This window comes from Harpia harpyja, chromosome Z, assembly GCF_026419915.1.
Source record: "Harpia harpyja isolate bHarHar1 chromosome Z, bHarHar1 primary haplotype, whole genome shotgun sequence".
Classification (NCBI taxonomy): domain Eukaryota; kingdom Metazoa; phylum Chordata; class Aves; order Accipitriformes; family Accipitridae; genus Harpia; species Harpia harpyja.
The window spans coordinates 52,677,051-52,697,029 of NC_068969.1; the positions used below are offsets into that span (position 1 = coordinate 52,677,051).

The window sequence follows — 19,979 nt, forward strand, 5'->3', positions numbered from 1 at the left end:
AGGCCTACATCTACTGTTGTTGTTTCTGCAAATTCCAGTTAAGCTGCTTTAGTTACAGCCCTTCAGCTAAATCTTATGGGCAAGGAAGTGCCCAAAGGACAAAATAATTTTTTTAAAGATCTATTCTTTTCAAAGAGAAACAACATACAGTAAAAATCTCAGGTTTGACTAAAATGAAATACAAAGCTTTCCCGTCAAAATCAAAACAAACATTATGGATTGGTTAACTACAGAAAGATGTTACAAAGAATTTGAAACTGAATGCAGTAAGAAATTACTTCTTTATGTCTACATTGTAAATCAGCTGCTAGCAAAAAAGCTCAACAGTATACTTCAATGGATACATGCTACCATAAGCCCTGAACTTATTTCATTGCAAATGTAACAATCAGCCTTTCAACTCAGACAAAACCCTATACCAATGACATCCCGCTCTACAGAAAGATTGTATTTTTTCCTCTCAGTGTTGCTTTGCAACAATGGTAAGAAAAGCTGTCTAGAAGACCTCCCGGAAGTATCAGTTATTAAGCTCTTTGTTCTTAAGTTTGCTTTGTTTTTATTTGATTTGTTTCTTTGGGACCTTTGAGGACATGAAAGAAGAAAAAAAATTTAAAGAATAAAAACTTGAGAAGACACAGAAAGCTAAAAACTTGCCAACGTCTAAGCATGTATTCATGCCTGAGATGCGCTCTCAAATTTTTGCATTTTTAAGTGTTTGCTCTTAAAAGACAGTAAGTATCATAATTGCTTTTTGAGGAGGCATAACTGAAATACTGAAGAGTTTGTGAAAACAGTATAAATCTGTCAGAGTTAGGCACATTTTGGAATGTCTACAATTAGAAAGAATTTCTTGTCCAATTTTCACAAATATCGGAAAAAGTCTGTCTGGAGTCCAACGTTACGATATTTCATGAAGGACTGCCCCTTGCCTTTCACTCTTGGTAACTTCAGTGATACCGATAGGTATGACCTTCAGCCATTAAGAAGTTATGACAAAGTGTTCATAAAAGAGGGAATAGAGATAGTTGTAAAGGCTTAGCTCAGAACAGATGAATTAACTTTCTGGATTTATAACTCCTGGCATTGAAATGTGACCTTTGGCTTCAGTGCACAGAGAATGCTGTCCCATGAAGAAACACTAATAAAGATAACGTCCATCTGACAGAGGAGAATATCATTCTATTACGAAAGTTCAGGTTTTCACAATTAATTTAATTTAGTTTAAAAAGCAGGCAGAGACACACCTGACTGCCAATAGAAACAGTGAGAAGCCTTAAATATGCTAGAACTGTGGAAACAGAAAAGCAGCAGAATTACAGGACAAACAAAATGAAAATTAGAATGGCAATCTGAAGATCTACACATGAGTAATAGGGGGGGAAGAAAATCTTTATACATAAATAAAACTATGACTAACAATGCCAGAGAAACTTGGAGGACAAGAACATATGTCAATAAATCACATAACTGCCTCTGTAGTTCAGGAAGTGCAAGAAGCAAAACCACACAAATTTCTGGGCATGGGTAAATACAGGGAAAAACACCAGAGGCAATGTTACAATAAATGTGGGTACCAAGGACATTGCCAGGGGAAACCTGACAGTATCAAAAGCAACTACAGAGCTCTGAATGCAGCCGTCAAGGTCATGGAGGCCCAGATGGTGTCCTCAATCCTGTCAGCGAGGGGAAAGGGTGCAAGGAGGGCACTGACAGTACAGGTCAATAAGTAGCTGTGGGGCTGGTGTTGGTGACAGGGTTCTCTGGGTTCTACAACCATGGGACCCTGTTTGCAGACCACTGTCTGCTTGGGAGATGGGAAGCACCTTACTAAGCAGGGTAAAACTATTTTTGCCAATAGGATGGCTGACCTCATTGGGAAGGCTTTAAACTAGGAAACATGGGGGAGGAAGAAGGTGACCCGCAGTCCTGAGAGAGCAATGGATGAGACTGCTGAGCAAAGGGCATGGCATAGTGTGATGAGAATGGATCACAAAGTAAACAAAATGGCGTTGGCTGGGGTCACCTCCAGCACCTGCATGTGGGCAAGGAGGTTCCTACAAGGCACCTCTGTGGAAAAATCCCCCCCAAATCCTCTCCAGGAACTCAACATGCTGGGGTGCCATGCTTAAGTGCCTGTATACTACTGCATGCAGCATAGGGAATACACATGGTGAGTTAGAGATCTGTGTGCAGTTGCAGGGCTACAATCTTGCCAGGATCACGGAGGCATGGTGGGATGGCTCACATGACTGGAGTGTTGCAACGGAGAGATAGAGGCTCTTAGGGAAAGACAGACCAAGAAGACAGGGAGAGGGAGTTCCCCTTTATATGACAGAGCAGCTGGAGAGCATGGAGCTCTGCCTGGGGATAGATGAAGAGTCGACAGAGAGCTTATAGGTTGGGATCAAAGAGAGGACATGCAAGGTCCCAGGAAAAGCCAAGAAGCTTGGCTTCAGAGGTGTTATAATTTCCTGTATTATAACCTCACTAGAGTATTACAGCATTTGATTTCAGGAAATTTTAAAATGGAAAATAAAAAAAGGGGAGTACCAGGGCTTTTGCTTTTCTATTTTTTTTTTCCCAAATGAAGCAACAATCCTCCTCTGAGAAAAAATGCAAATCTTCAGCATATAGTAATGTTTCAGACAGAAAAAACATTTTTTCCTTGGTTTGCTTTAGAATTTTTCATTTTTGTAAATATCAGCACTAAAGTATAAAGTTGCCAATGCATATAGTGATCTATTAGACATTTCCCGATGTTTATGATAGCAGTTTTTCAAATAATTTCCCAGAACTGCATTTATCTTTTCATCTACATATTTTTCAGCATTTTCAATAACAGTGGCAATTTCTGAATATTTTGCTGTCTCCACATTTGTTTATCAATAACAAACCTCCCATATAGTCACTTCCTTATTTATTTCAACTCTGGAGACACACATTTTCACAGACCATTATTTCATTGTGCCTGGAAAAGAATATTCCTTTTTTTTTTTTTTTTTTGCATTATTCTACTGAACACATTCTTTGTCGTCCTGAATGAGATGACCAAAGCTTTCAAAGAGATCTTCTTCTAACAATGTTTTTTTTAAAGCAACAAAATATTTTTACATTAAAGAAACCTAAAGCTCGACTTAAATCTGCTTCCACAGACTGGTAAGTGGAGGGAATACTAGTGGGACCCCAGCACGATCTTTGTCTTAAGCAAATGTTTATAAGGACTAAGCACTTCTTAAATTAAAGCAAGTAATTTTAAAACCTAGATATGACACAAAAAAAGACTACCCTTACAGTGATATATCAAGCCACTGTAACTATGTATATTCAAGGTAATTGATTCCTAATACTGAAGAATATGTTACATAATTTACAGTGAATTCTTGAGAAAAATTTGTTGCCCCCTGCTTTTAGAGGCAACCATCTAACTTCTCCATTTCTTCTATTAAGCATTTCCTCATAGTTTGTTCAATTCCCCAAGTCTTCATCACTGAATAGAAAACACATAGCTTATAGAACTTGCTTTACAACTGATTATTCTGTATTACCCATTTAAATTATTTTGGGACCTTCCTGACCCAAGTTATCTGCTTGAACTCAGTATTTCATATAATGCTAGGCACGTCTAAATACCACAGATGATTATGAAAATTATTTCCTCATATGATAGTTCTTACTGATGCCGAGAAAACCACCAGTGACACAACTTTTACCCAGTGATACAACTTTTGAAGCATTCTGTTTCCCATGCTGAGCCTGGCTTCACTTCCCTAAGACTAGACTAAATTAGAATATTTCAGTTGGAAGGGACCTACAACCATCACCTAGTCCAACTGCCTGACCACTTCAAGGCTGACCAAAAGTTAAAGCATATTTTGAATGGCATTGTCCAAATGCCTCCTGAACACTGACAGGCTTGGGGCATCAACCACCTCTCTAGGAAGCCTGTTCCAGTGCTTGACCACCCTCCCAGTAAAGAAATGCTTCCTCATGTCCAGTCTAAACCTTCCCTGGCACAGCTTTGAGCCATTCCCAGGTGTTCTGTCACTGGATCCCAGGGAGAAGAGCTCAGCACCTCCCTCTCTGCTTCCCCTCCTCGGGAAGCTGTAGAGAGCAATGGGGTCACCCCTCAGCCTCCTTTTCTCCAAACTAGACAAACCTGAAGTCCTCAGCTGCTCCTCACAGGACATGCCTTCCAGCCCTTCCACCAGCTTGGCTGCCCTCCTCTGGATGCATTCAAGGACCTTCACATCCTTCTTAAATTGCGGGGCCCCAAACTGCACACAGTATTCAAGGTGAGGCTGCACCATCACTGAATACAGTGGGATAATCACCTCTTTTGCCCAGCTGGTTATCCTGTGTTTGATGCACCCTGGAATGCGGTTTGCCCTCTTGGCTGCCAGGGCACACTGCTGACTCATGCTGAGCCTGCCGTCAACCAGCACCCCAGATCCCTTTCTGCAGGGCTGCTCCACAGCCACTCCTCTCCCAAGTTATACTTGTGTCCAGAAGTTAGGAGACTTTAAAAACAATTTATACCGATCTACAAAGTACTTTTTATAGAAACTGCTGCAACTAAACTAGGATGGTTTTGAATGTTAGTTCTGTCTCAGAAAGCAAACTCTGAAATTTAGCGAGTGACCAGCCTTATCATCACTCTCCAAGTAAAGAGATGCAAATGCAGTGCTCTTTATTAACATAGGTTTCACAAGACCAAAATCACAAAGACAGACATAAAGAAGATAGGATCTTGGCTTTTAATCTCTAAGGGCTTTTTTCCCTTTATGTCTTGCAAGAGGCTTACATGAACGTGTTTCTTCAACAAATAAAAACACCCCCTCCCTCCTCCACTCAACTTATTTCTGAGAAGAGGATAAAAAGTTTTTCCCAAACTTTATTCAACAAATTAATGACTGCAAATAACAAACAGTTTTCTAATGGGAAAAAACTATTTGTATATACTTAGAGATTTCAATTTTACAAAATACCAGACCTAAACTTCTGATTTAAGAATTAGTTCAATATTAAGCAGATAACTTTATTAAGATAAACAAATAACATAGTATAAAAATAGCAAAAATTAAAGTGCACTCTTTTGAACTGCTGTCAGATGTTTGAGCTAATAAGCACCACTAGTAAATTCTCTCAGACCTGAGTGCTGGTCTGTGAGGATTGAGCAGAACACATCCTGGGGCTGCATGTCCATGTTGAGTGGGAGCAATATGCCCAAACTGGTCCCACACTCCACAAGAAGTCACGAAGACCTCTTGGCTCTGCACTCCCCAGGGTTTCCTGCTCTAGAAGCTATATTTTACACACAAGAAACAACCTTAGCCATTACAAGCATTGGTAGCGTCTATGAGTCGAAATGCTTACAATAGCGTATTAATTTTAAATCCATCCAGCCTGCTGACGTCTGTAAGACAGACCAGTTCAGCCAGCATTACTTGTTTTGTCTTAACAATGTGAGAGTTTCAGTCAAAAATAAACTCAAAAAATACTCTGCTAGGAGTTTCCCTGATCTCAGGAACAACTAAAGGCAACACATGCCACCAGGAAATGTAGTATTATAATCACAATTTTACAGGCATCTTAGAATGAATGCACCAGCCACCTAATAAAAGTATTTTCTGCCACTCAGCTATTACAAAGAATAGTAGGATGATAATTTGATTTAATGAAAGCTTTTTCAACAGCCTCCTTATTTATCAAAGATACAGCCTATGCTGTCGTGCAACTTCAATATGCACCACAGAAGTCACATCAGTTCTGAAGTATTAAATCACAAGAGTTGCAGGGATCAGAAAACATTCTTCCAGCAGATGCAATGTTGTATAATGTGCTAGGTGTACTGTTAATATTTCTAGTCTCCTCTAAATCACAATGTTGTCAGGGAACACAAGCCAGCCTAGGGAAATCTGTAGCAGCATAAAATGAAATTATGAAATTAAATACCTAGAATCAATATACTTTTGCTTTACTATTTACTATTTGTTAAATTGTTAAGAATTAATGATACTTTTCAAATTTTTTATAAAAAAGGCAAAGAGAAAATTATTGTTTATGATTTCATGTACTCATCATTTCCTTATTTAAGCTTTTTTTATATAACAATAAGTAGTGTTTAATCAAAAAACTCAAGGATGAAAACATCAGCAACCCCCCCAGACACATTCTGAACTGCACTTAATAAAGATACACAATTCTGCAGAAACAAAAATAATTGTGGAAATAGCAAACTTAAGCGGAAGCTGTTACTGATCCAACCAAATGAGATTCAAACTGTAATGAGCTATCACACTTGATATCTACAACTGTTCTACAGTTTCTATTTTGTGTTCTTTACCCATTATTTATGAAATTTTTTTTTAGAAGCTTTGTGCCTTGTTCTTTAGCCAAACAATGTCCTTCTCATTTGGCATAAATTTTGTTTTGATGTGTTTTCCTGCAGCAGCAACATCAACATGCCACACTCTATTTATCTTGTTACTCAGCATCACTGATGTCAGCACAGGATTGTAGGCTCAGAGTTGTACACAATCTGTGACTTATTTTGGACTCCTGTTGTAAGAAGTTTACACCATTTTTGTCAATATCACACATCCAAAAGATTTCAGAGGGCTGTCCATTTCATTATCTAATAAGTTTTTATCTTGTATTTTGCTCCAGTGACCGCAGTATGCACTATGACCCAGCACACCCTGATGCCCCAATTCTGCAAAGGAACATGCTGTGCATTCCCAGTACATACTACTTTTTTTTTTTTTCCCCTCAAGTTTACCAATCCAGAAGAGACTATTGGAATCAATTTGTCCATAGTCCCAGTTGCTGAAGTATGCCTCATTAGAGATGCAGTGGGGTAGTTCAGCTTGCTGACTTCATCCCGTCAGCTTGCTTTTTCTCACCATACATTAAAAAAAAGTAAGAATTAAGGACTGAAAAAAAAGCAAAAAACTATCAATCGAGTAACACCAACCAGACTGCCTGATACCTGGGGTCTCCATGCCCAAGAACAAGCAACCAGGCTGCATTTGTGATTCCCATGGTAATCACTGGTCCAGAAAGGAGCAGCAACGAATGACTAAATGGGGTAAGGGCTAGAACAAACAAGATAAATCAGTCACTTCTGATTGAGATAGCATGCAGACAATAGTGGCCACAACAGGGCAGTGCAATCCAGCCTAAGGACCAAGTGGCAGCCAAAGCTCAGTGGTGCACCCTCTGCAACACAACTGTCCCACTGCTTACCTCATGCCCAAGCAGAAGCAGTGCTAGCAGAGGGTTCCCCAGCACAGCTCCTGAGCCAGTATCTCAGACACTTTCACCTTTCTTCAGATCTGGAGAGCACAAAGCCTTCCATGATGAAGCTACTGCATCCTTTAGAAAGCAGTTCCCTTTTCCTCAGTACGAAACTATCAAAAAACTCCTACCAGCTGCCTTCACATTGCCCTAACACAAATAAAACCTGTAACTAACCAGTATCATTATTCAGTGCTTAACCCTTACTCTTATTCCTCTTTCCACAGGCCCTCTTGGTGTTTTCAGAAAAAAGTGAAAACAGCTGTAACCCTGCATTAGGGCATCAACATGTTGATTCAAAGTGACTGTCCCGTTAGCTGGTGGAAAGTATGACACACAGTAATTCAAGTTTACCTGAGAATACTTCGTGACTGCAGAAAAACATAAAAACTACTACTGCAGAAGATCACTTTCCACTGTTTGTAACTTTGCCAGGCTTTACCCTTTTCAGTTAATATCCTCTACTGTGTGTGTTTAGCCCAGAGTTTAATATCAGTTTTAACAACTCAACCGAAAACCAGGGAAATAATTCTGCTCCCAAACTAGAGAGCCACTTGTACCTCTTTCACTAGCAGCTCTAGTAAACTTACTCTCTCACTAGAAGATGGCTTTGCTATTCCAAAACAAAACAAAGTCACTAAATTTCAAAATCACTACACTTCCAAAACAGAGAAATTTCTATAGTCATTCCTTTGTGTGACTTGCATTCTATTCCTGTTTGCCATGTTACATACTATATGTTCCCATGTTAAGTAGTTACTTGGGGATAAACCAAGCAACAAAATCAAAGTTATATGTAGAAAACAGCTGGGGAACTGGATGAAATGAACAACTGAGTATGTATTTACATTTTTAAGTGAATACGAACATCAGTAAAAGAAAAAAAAAAAGCTGAAGCTAAACAGTGCTAAGTATAACTTCTCTTATCCCATGCTGTTCTGTCATTCACATATCAGCTACCGCTCCAAATTTTAGACAAATTTGGAAAGAAACAATCTTTATCTCAGCTACTATATGATACTGATAGCTACTGTATTGCACTGTGAATTATAGTACAACAGAACCAAGGACAGTAACTGTCATTTTAGGCAGCCATACAAAAACCTGAAGATGAATCTTGGAATTATATTTACGTACTGCCATCCAATTAATTTTCTCTAAAGAAAGAAAAAAGTCTTAGAAAGGACATATAAGGACAATTATGGACAATTGTCCATAATAAGGACAATTATTACCAAGATACTTCAATACATCATAGACCAAAGGCTCTCCTTCATCTAATCATTAGCACAAATGAACCAGAATCAAAATCCATGCAGTTTGGACACATCATTCCCCAAAATTCTTAAAAATATCACAGTGTGCAAATGAATTCTTTTCCTCTTTTGCTTAAGGTTGACAAACGTCAGATCCTTTATACTAACTGTCAAGAACTGATGCTGGTGCTACTGCAGCAACCGTAATAGGTCACAGGATGCAAGGAGGCTGCAGCTACAATGTGGATGAGATGGAGTTGCAACCCACTTACCACTATTAACAGTTCATTTAAGCAATTTTACATTTCAAATACATCCACTGAAGGAATAATAGAAGAACTTAAAAGGATTACCATTTATATTAAAAGAAGGGCTATGCCTTACTTTATGATTTTTTTAAAAAGAGTACTACCAAGTACACATGATGACAATTAGCCTGTCTTACTTAAGATACTAAATAAGCTTTTATATTTAATAGAGTTGCTCAAAATAAAAACATTACCCTGTTTCACTGTATGAGTTTTAGCAAGTTTGAAAATGGCACTAACAAATAGATGAAATTAACACAAGTCAGTCATACCTTTAGCCACAGCTTCCTTATACTTTTCTTTGGCAGAATTTACTTCTTTTATTAGTTGTCTATAGCTAGATTTTAGTTTCTCTAGTTCTGTCTTTGTGACCTTTAAGAAAACAGAAATATAAAAAGTATTAAAAATACTTACCCTCAACATATAAAAAACCTCATAGCATTAGTGAAAGAGAATTAACAGGTTTATTTTCCAAAATACGGATGTTACTACCACTTTCCATTGCATTGAGATAATCTTAATAGGATATTATATGGTGTAACAATCAAAATCAATAAATGTGTGGAATGAAATAAGAGGCTAAAACAGTGATCCCCATCCACACCAGTGTAATGAAAAATACATTTAGGAAATCCAGCTAATCACAAACACTATTTCATTTCAGTGACAAAGAAAACAAAGCACCAAAAAGATGCTTAATAAATCATACTAGATGAAAAAGTTCTATGCATTGGAAAGAAACCTTTTAGAACCAAAAAAAAAAAAAAAAGCCAAGATAGAAGAATTTTTAGATATTACAGTTTGTACAAACGGCTTAGAAACAGCAACTGTGCATGAACCAATCTATCTGTTGTAAGACTTAAATCCCTAAAAAGTCTCTTCTATCCCCAACTTTGATTCATTGTGTGAAAAAATTAGTGCACTGTTCAGAAATAATCACAAATCATGAATCTGCAAGCAAAAGCTGATAACAAACCAGGCCCTACAATACCAAAGAGGTGGCATATACAGTAAGAAAAAGTAAAAACTGACAAAAAGAAAAATACACTCACAATGGGAAGTCATGGAAGAGGAATTTAATTTCATGGAAGTGCTCCCCTCGATGAATGTGCACAAAAGGAAGTTCGTTCCTCTTGCAGCTGGCATGAGGAAGGCTAGAGTTCACAATTCTCCTTTTTGTCATGAGGCAAGGCCCAGATACCACTACTTTCACCCTCAATAACAACATCTGAAAACTTAATGGAATTCCTCAAAGAGCCAACAAGGTGCTATCTACAGTTTCTATTTCTGGGCCAAATTTGCAAAGATTTAAGGGCAGGAACTTTTCTCCACATCAGTCCCATATTCTCATCTCCTATTCCTACACATTGTAAATTATACTCACAACTGTTATTATTATAGACTAACAGAGGTGATACAGGAAAAAATAACTTTATGACAAACTTGTATTATAAAGACACCACAAGAAATGGAGAAAAAGATGAAATTAGAAAGCAGTGAACACAATTAAGACATAAATAACAAGGAACTGCTTCTCTTACAGAAAACTGGAAAATAAAAGGTAAGCCGGCCACTAGTATTAAGAAACCTTTGTAATAATTGTAAAATATATTTTACTGATTCTGACTGTGTTCTTCCAACAGACAAGAACAAAACCAACAGCACCTCTGTCCTCAAATAACAATTAAGGAACTAAGAAGGTCAAGGATTATCTTATAGCCAGTTTTTATATCCAAAAGTCTTGCCCATCTAACTAGCATAGTATTGTACTTTTTTTCCTCAAATTTCATGAAGAAAAAATATCCAACATTAATTGGGAATTAGAATAAATCTACAAGATACAAGTTTTACTATATTTGTGTAAAAGACATGGTTATTTCACTGTCCTTTAGAATTGTATCAAAAAGATTCGTCACTGTAGAGGTGTCTAGAATAAGAAAGGATGACATATATGCATTTCACCTAAACAAAAACACTTTTTTTTGCCAGTGTATCCTAAAGATATGAACTGCACAGACACTGATCTTCAAAAGGTCTGGATAATGTCCTGGGAAATAATAAGTATTTTGTTTCTGTGTGTAAAAAAAGCAGAAATAATACCACAGAACATGAGAAGTATTTTGGATTTCTGGGAACCATTCTGTAAGTGCTCCAGTGACACAAACCTTTGAACAAACAATGTCAGCTAACAATGAAAGAACATACCATATCTAGCCAGAATGCTATTCAAATGCTTCTTAGGAAAATCAGGAAGGGGGAAAAAAAAAAATCCAAATAACAACGCAAGCTTATTCATCAGGATGCAAAATATTTGCGTGGCTATGCAGCCCATAATTAATTAAAATCAATATGGTTTGTAATTAATCATTTGGGGAATGCTCAATATGCACTATATTTTTTGAAAAAGCCTTATTTTAAAAGATGGTTTTATTAGAGTTAACTTATTAACAGAAAAAAACATGTTTTGCACCATCTTTAAAAGTATACCTGAACTTCCAGCAGCCTTGTTTCACCTAGCATCTCTTTCTTATGTTTCTTTCTTTCTTTCTCCATTTGTCCAATTTTCTCTATATTTAACCTCTATTATTTCTAATATACGCTATCAGTTTTTCCTCTTCTTCCATCCTGACTATTTTCAGATACAACAATCCATAAGTGGTTGTATTTGGCTTGGAAATTTTATCAGATAAGACAGCCTAGTGAGCATGCATCAAAAAGGATGTACTCCCCATAGTCAATACCTGGGGAAGATGCCAAGATCCTAGCATATTATGGAAGCAGTCCTATTAGAGACAACATTTTTAACTTAATATATGTATAGTACTAGTTTAAAGTTCTTCTCATCACCAGCCCAAGAATCTTCCACTCGGCAGTCCATGACTTTTGTATTGTACTACTCAGATGTTACATTTTAATTACACTACTCCAAATCTCAAAGTCTCTGCTGGAAGAAAGAAGAAACAGTGCTTTTCCTTCTCTCAGTAGACCTTTCAGACTATCAATCTATTTTTTGATATTTGCAGTTAAACTTCCCCCAGACACCTGAATGAAACTGCGATTTCTGTCAGCTTTACTGACTAAATACAGTGCTTTCAACATAAGCAGGACAACCGACATGTAACAGAAAAGGCCCTGAAGAGCTCCATCTGCAGCCTTAATGTTTGATTTACACTTGATTTATATTTTAGAACAGGGACTCGAATCCTGTTCCCACCCAAAACAGTCTGGACTGTCAAGAGCATTCATTAACAAAAGTTTTCAGTGCCCTAGTCCCAGGGATGTCTAGAGTGGAATGAGAACAGGAAGAGAGATGGAATAGAGAAGTGCCAAACAGAATCATTCTCTACTGGAACAAGAGCATTTCCAGTGCTATCTGTCCATAGAAATTCATATAGAAGAAAGTTTTCCATCTCTCCTTTGTCAGCTAGCAGGGGAGAGAAAATGTGCAACAAATACCTAAAATTTATACTAGGCATTCCACATATGACAAATCACTACTTTTACCATAGCACAAACAAAAACAGAGGAACTAAAATAATCCACTCTCAATATATTACTTTTTAAACATACAAAACTATAATAAATTTATAAACCACCGTTGAATAAAATACCTTGTACATCTCTGCTTCAATTTGTTGATGAACACCTACGTAACTCTTCTTAACTTGCTGCTTATCTTTGATCATCATTGTAAGCCTATGCAAAGGCCCAGAATTAAGATCCTCTGCATGTGTCTTCATTATTTTGCTCAGCTGTTCTGTTTGCTGCACCACAAGCAACCAAGACTATAAAAAAAAAGTCAGAACAGAAAAGCACTTACTTATTCTGGCTTACAAATAACCAAATGATGAACATGAACTTTGGGAAAAGATGCATCACTGTTTAAAAAATTCAGTAAAAAAAGAATTTTAAACTTACCCAAATGCACTTGAGATTCTCTAAAATAAAGTTCTTCCTGCTATAGCAGAATCATGCCTCACACTTACTCACAAAATCATAAAAAAGCACCAGAGACAAAAATACAATATTGTATGTTCAGCCTTCAGCACTGTCCTAGTACTTCTGAACACCGATGAAGGCTTTACAACCTTTTTTGGAATACATCCCCAAAACCCCTGACAAGCATGTTCCCGTGTCCTTTGCTGTCCTGTTTCCCAGCCACAGTTTCTCTGTTCAAGCTGACTTCTCTGGCCTTGTCTAAATACCTCACAGTAATATGCATTTAAGTGGTTATGGTTTAAAAGGATACCATTCGTCAGCTGCTTCACGTAACTGACAGCATCAGTCAGGCCACCAATATCAAAGCATAAGGTGCTAACAGGTTAAGAGACACAAGCAGTTACTTGTCTGTCATAGTAACCCAACATATTTCTGTATCCTACTTTAATAACTTCCTTGGCCGTTCTGTCAGTCAGTTTTCAGGACAGCTTAATGTGCCATTTGTGGCTTTGAATTTTGAATAATAACTGTAATATGAACAGAGAGACTTCCAATGCACCACAGATATGAACATGATATTACAGTTCAATTCAAATAAAAGCTTTTGTTACCCTAAAGATCCTTGTCACACTTTGTTGGTGGCAACAGTATTGGATTCCTTAGAGATAACTCCCTGATATTGAATGCTATGCTCTATCTAAAATTTCAGAATGGCTACGTGCCATACAATTATCAGTTTTGAAGGCAGCTAGTATGCTAGTTTTACTAGCATTTATCTTACTCTTACTAAAAACAGAAATCCACCTTAGATCATCACAACTTAGAAAATTAACTTGTTTGGTAGCTTTGGGGTTTCCTTACATCTCATATATGAACATATATACATAATATTTCCATCTCTACATGATAATGCTGCAATGCAAACTGGATTCTAGAGAAAGAAACAAAAGACAGTTAACTCCTGTATATATTAAACCATCTTCAACATTTCATTTAGCTCATAAATATCCCACAGACTGGCACAGAGCTATCTCAGACTGCTTAGTGTGGTGGTGTAAAAGGTCACGGCCTAAAGCTTCCCAGCTATGGCTGAAAACTGTTTCACCTCTCCATTACAGAACACTTTCCAATGACGTCAGAAGCCATATTGCAAAGCTGCACAGGATAAAAACACCATTAAACATCTGTCTGAGAGGAGTGGGTCTTGTGGTTATAGAAGAGTTCATAAGAGTGGTCTCAGAGGTGAAAATGTAGCCAGAGTTCTCCATTTTCTTTAAGGCTGATTTATTACTGATGAGGCAGTACTGTTTCAATCAACCCTGAAAATCACAGCAAAAGCACTTTTCAGCAGGACAAGTACTCTAAAGAAATACTTCGCTTACAATTCACCAAATGAACCTGAGTAAGCCAGAAACATAGCAAAAAATTCCGTTTTATTAAAAAAAACAATTTGCACATTTTTCTGTTCTTTACATCCCTCTTTCCATATTGATAAAACATCAGTTAAACAGGATTTCTGTGATTTTTATGATTATATTTTATTATTTTATATAGGAAAACCTAAAGTTAAAAGCTATACTTGAGGAAAGGCTTCAAAAATTGAGATTTATATGGGACAGAAAAGCACCTGGGTGGGGATAGTAGAAAAGGCAAAGCATTTCCTTTCACAGAAAAGAACCACAATCCATCAAAAGCAATAAAACACAAAATTGTTTGCTTTAACAGTATTTTTTAGATGTATACACACACAAAAGAGCTGTTGGGAAGCACTTAAAAATACCGCTTTTCTAGCATTAGCAGCTGCTGCCACTATGCTTTCCAGCAAGTTTGCTGCCTCTGCATGAAAAAAACATAGGACAGATTTTCCCAAACACCGTTTCTCTCAAAGTGCTCACTCTTGCTGTACACGTACAAGAAAATCAAACAAACAAACATAAAAGATTAGACAGCTTGGTATTTGGTTCTGATGCCACATAATACCAAAAATTTAATATGCCAGTATTTCAGATCTTAGAAGATGCAAGATACTGGATTTATGTCCCATAGTATTTGGGTCATACTTTGATTCTGTAACATGTCAGGAAGAGAGAAAAAGTATCATGAAAAAATAAAGTAAATTAGAATGAAGTGAGTAAAGTAATCAGTAATTCAGACATTTTAACTGCCAAAACCAATAACACAATGTGTCACTATACAACTTTAAAATCCAAGGTCACAGTGAAATTTCAAGACAAGCCCACACAAAAGATCTGTCAGTAGCATATGAGTATTTTTGCTGTTATACAAAGATGTAGTGATCAGGGATGGGGCTTGAGAGAAAAATGGCAATTCCTTAAGAGAAGGAAAAAAAAAAAAAAGAAACAAAAATAATCCTGAAGGAACTACTTGAGTGCCTATGTCCAAAACAAGATTTCAAAATGTGACACACATGCCTGCCTTCAACCCCAAAAGAACATGACTTAAGTCAGATCTCCAGCTTTGTAAAATTGATTTGCTCACAGGAAGTGCCCGTGTCACTGACATGAACCATCCTAGACTGAACTAGTTACATGAAGGTTAAGGGTTGCTTATACCTTATAATGCTAAATATTCCGATTGCCAATGTTCCTTTACTGTTCTAGCCCTAATCCGCTCCATTTCATCACCTTAAAGAATTGGAAAACAGTTTAGCTAGCACATAAGGGCAATTCTAGTGGGGCGGGCACAGTAAGAATTATTAGTCATATCACCAATAATTCTATACAAAACTTTGGGATCCAACAGTAGAAAGCTTGAAGAAAATACCTGACTTCTGCCAATCTTAGGCTAATGACAACGCTTTAATGTTTATTTACGGAAATCGTTACAACTTAAATAGCAAAATCCGTAACAAACTGTGTGTAAGATATAATTGGGTGAAAAGCATTTCAAATACACCACCAAAACACACAGATGAAAAAAAAAGGTAGTATATCAATTTACAAGACAAGAATTATTGTGGGGGAAGGAAGCACCAACAGAATTTGTTATAGATAAACACTGTGCAGTGCTACTTTTGGGGCAGCTGAAGCAGGCTAGCTATAGCAGCACAGCTTTCACCCACACTGCCACTTTAATCTAGTATAAATCCAGACTGCTGCACAAGGAGCAGTCATGTTCCTAGTGCTATGCCATAGCTAGTATTCAAGCAGCCAGCCCATAAACTCACTACATAAAAACTGCTTTGTCTAAAATTTAACTTGACCCAAAAAGGGTGTTTTCCTGCAGAGAGGAGATCAGGATTCATGCCAGACTGAAGGGACTGCGTAACCACTGCTACAGCAGAAGGGCCAAGAATTGAATAAGCCATTAAAACAGAACAAATAGTTTTCTCTAGTCAGGAAGGAATCCAAGTCAGGAGTGAAGCTTACAAACAGGTGAAATACGGAAGTTTGCTTCATCAGTACCTCTACTGAACTTGCTTTAAATCTGAAAATTAATAATTTGGGGGAAGGACAGCCTTACCTTTATAAAAAAGTCAACACAGCTATTTTAAATTGGATACAAAATAACTTCACAATTATGAGAAACACCCTGAATTAATGTTCTGTTTTTACAATACACGCTGCAGTGTGAGTAACAGCTGGAATGCCAGGCTTTGCCTCGGTTTCCTGGCATTTTTCTATTTCTGTCACAAATTCTATATAACATAAACAATAGTTCCTATTTAACTGTCTTAAAAGAAAAGCTTACTATAGCATACTCTATTTTCATCACTAAACAAAGTAGCAGGCTCAACCCAGGAACCTAAAATACTGAATTTCAGAATTCAGGATTGATTCTAGCTCAGTTATTATTTTCAAAGCAAGATTGGACCTCAACTTCTGCATATTCCACTGAGAAACTAAAAGGAGCCCATTTAAAATACTTTGGCAACATTAACTCTCAAGAAGCTGAAAGAACAGGAATCCAACTTAAACTAAACCAAACAAAAATAAACCCAGCACTGTTATTTCCAAGGATATTCCAAATTCAAAATATTTCAGTCTTACCTTGGACACGTTGCTGATATAATCCAATTGACAAGTGCTCTCTTTATCTACTTGATTACAAAGATTCTGTAAAGTGGACGCATACTCCTTATCACTTTTTACTCGCATTACCATAAATTTCTTCACCGTTTCCAGCAGTCGTAGTTCCCAGTCTTGCAGTTTTAATAAAGCATCATGAGAATACTTCAGGTCACCTCCAAACCCCATTTTTTAAGGCACTATATACCACACAGGGGAAAATACAGGCTCTTCACCACATCTGAAAGCAGAACAAGGTTAATGAGACACGTATCAAAAGAAAAACTTTGTGTGAAAAAGAGCAACTATTAATGTCCAAACCCTGAAATAACTTAACCATGGGATTAACCACTTACATATACCTCCTCAAAATAAACCAAAAGGAGGGTCAGAGCACTCTTTCAAACACTCATCTATGACTGGTAGAGATCTCAGGCCCAGAACTGTCCTCCAGTTTCCACGTGCAAAATGGAAAACACCTCCCTAACTTAAACTGGAGTTACAAGGGAATACATAAAAGCATCTAAGACAGATACTAAAGACCAATCCACGTATTTAATCAAATAAGGATAGCTGACAGTATCTCCAGACAAGAACCACCAACTACACTGTTTTACTCCTGGTGACCTGAAACATTTGTTTCTGGTGTTTACTGTCCTAAGAGCACAGAAAAATCCAAATAAAACATCAGGTCTCAGGCACAGCATCTGTGGGAAATGGATAACTACTTAGAAGCTTGTTTGCTCCTAAACACTGTGTTAGCAGGCCATTAAACTTGCAGATTCAACGTCCCAAAAATCAGAAAATATCCCAAATCAGGTTCCCCATGCAACCGTCCATTGCTCCCCTGGGACACACATTAGGGCAGAGTCCTTCTTCACACAATCTTCCCCTAAGGCAGTCCAGTCTTACCGTACCAAATGGACATCATTTGATAAACAGATAAGAAATGCTGCCTTATGAAATCCTATAACACAATGGCAGGTCAAAGACACCTGTTTGAGCTAGCTCTAAAACACCAGCATCTGATACTGTTAAACACAAGGCCACATCATGGAAGACCTGAACCCACACATATGAGTAATTTCCACAGACTTGCATAGATTTTGTAATGCAGGCTGAACCCTCTTTTCTGTGTATACACCAAAAACCTATTCCTATACTAATCAGCTTCAAACTAGGTAAGATAAACTTACGTAAATGGCAATTATAGCTCCGGACTGCAGTGCAGACACTGCCTGTGTACTGCTTATTCATCAATTCCTGCACTCCAGCCAAGTCTTAACTCTTTTGAACACAGAAGTACCAATTTGTTCATAGGCTTTAAACTGCCACTTAAATTAGCAGAGTGTTTTACAAACATTAACAGATTTATCTTCCTCACAGCCCATGGGGCAAAGCAGGACTAATAATCATATTTTACACCGAGAACTGAGACACATAAACTAATGTCAACATTGTACTAGCTAATACTGGTATGTACAAGTCTTAAAGACAGACTTTTCAGAGTGCCTAGCATTTTCAGCACATTAAGTGTCCAGGAAAAAAAAAAAAAAAAAAAAAAAAAAAAAAAAGAAAGATGTCATTGGCTTCAGTCACCACACAAAATTTCAGAAGGTTTTGCAAATCAGAAGCTAGAGTGATCTCCAGGGTAGCCTGACTCCCAGGTCTCTTCCTGCAGTTCCCTGCCTCCATTAGCTCTTCCAGTAAATTACGGAAATAAGCCTCATCCACTATGGGGTTATTCTCAGAACACAAACCATGCTACGTAATGAAAGAAACAAAGATCCTATAAAGAAAGAATAGTGCTGTGTTACTATGCATCTACACAATAGAGACTAGTCAAGGTTGTATGAGTAACCATAAATATCGCAAGCTTTCATATGCTCTTTAATTTGAAGCTGTGTATTTTAGTCAGAATTCTTGCTGATGGCTAGGAGCTCAGTCATAAAGAGGAACAGTAAATAATTCACACTGGCTGTATTTATAAAGGATGGACTATGTCATTACTTGTATTACTGTTAATATTTTCACAGCTAAGTTTTAAAAACAGTCTTGCAAAACCACTAGTATTTTAGTAAGATGAGCGAAAGAAAAAATCTTAGAGCACCTACTTATTAACATGACTGGAGCTGCATTGATGATTATTTTACACCCTTCAGACCTATATCCACTTCTGTGACAAAGCTCATTTTTCTCCTAGCACATTTTAGCACATTACCTAAATATCCTAGCACATAGCTATGAGAAAAGACAGTATCTTTATTTTCTTACATTCCAGATTCAGAAGGGATGGGAACTGAATCTCAGAATGAGTAAAGTGCTGGATTGCTTGCTTTTTACTGAGAGGCAGGAAGGGAGGAAATATTCTCAGCATATGATATTTCAGTCTGCTTCTACTGACTCACTGTGGAGCCGTAAGATTACAAAGATCAACAGAACAGAAGATCCAACAATATCTCACTCCAGCCTGCTAAGCCCGCCTTCGCTAAGTAGTAATCAGATTTTTTTCTGATTACACTATTAGATGCCTGGGTACGTAGACAAAAATTGTGCACATACTGGACTCTGGTCTTTGTTTTAATTTATTCCATTCACCATGACAGAAGCAGCACAGCAAAAATTTGGTTTGCAAAAGTGATAAAATTCTGATTCAGTAAGATTAACGAGCATAAAGTCTCAGAGTTGATGATTCCCAACTGGGTAAGCCAGTCTACGTACACCTTCCTTGTAGATTAAGAAAATGTTCAATCAAGACGTTCAGCAAAACTCAAATGCTCCAAAATTGTGGAGGCAAAGAAGTGGTGAACAAGTATCCAAGACCTAAGCCACTCAACTGTCAATAAGCTAAAAAATGATACTTTCAACTAAAACCACTTTCAATTTTTTAACATTTTGAACACTTTTTAACACTTTAAACAACTGAAAACAGTACAGATCACACAGTCGCTTACTTGAAGTCAAAACTGTAAGAATTACCAAACACATGAATAGATGTGTTCTATGCAATCTGTATTTCAAATACTCTTAAAAAGCACAAGTGCATTTCAAAAGGCTAGCGTTCAAAGAGACAATATCTGGCACCAATACAGACAAGTTTGGTTATCCCTCTGCTTAGTGTGCACAGAAGAGTTGGCCCTACAGGGCCAGAC

General features: G+C 37.4%; 1 protein-coding gene across 13 annotated transcripts in view; it reads right to left on the bottom strand.

Annotated features, from left to right (window-relative positions):
- FER (FER tyrosine kinase) overlaps nt 1–19,979 on the bottom strand; it is a 203,377-nt gene that overhangs the window by 167,148 nt on the left and 16,250 nt on the right. For 10 of the 13 annotated variants that reach the window (XR_008233883.1, XM_052779075.1, XM_052779081.1 and 7 more), the window contains 3 exons: nt 16,810–17,068; nt 12,472–12,645; nt 9,133–9,232 (listed from right to left, as the gene is read on the bottom strand). Coding sequence is in view for 11 of the 13 variants with exons in the window: in XM_052779075.1 (XP_052635035.1) it covers nt 9,133–9,232; nt 12,472–12,645; nt 16,810–17,016 (481 nt within the window). In the remaining 2 variants the exon portion in view is untranslated. Of the gene's footprint in view, nt 1–4,333; nt 6,933–9,132; nt 9,233–12,471; nt 12,646–12,778; nt 14,119–16,809; nt 17,069–19,979 lie in introns of those variants that run through there. The other 3 variants (XR_008233884.1, XM_052779082.1, XM_052779088.1) reach the window with 3 other exon arrangements.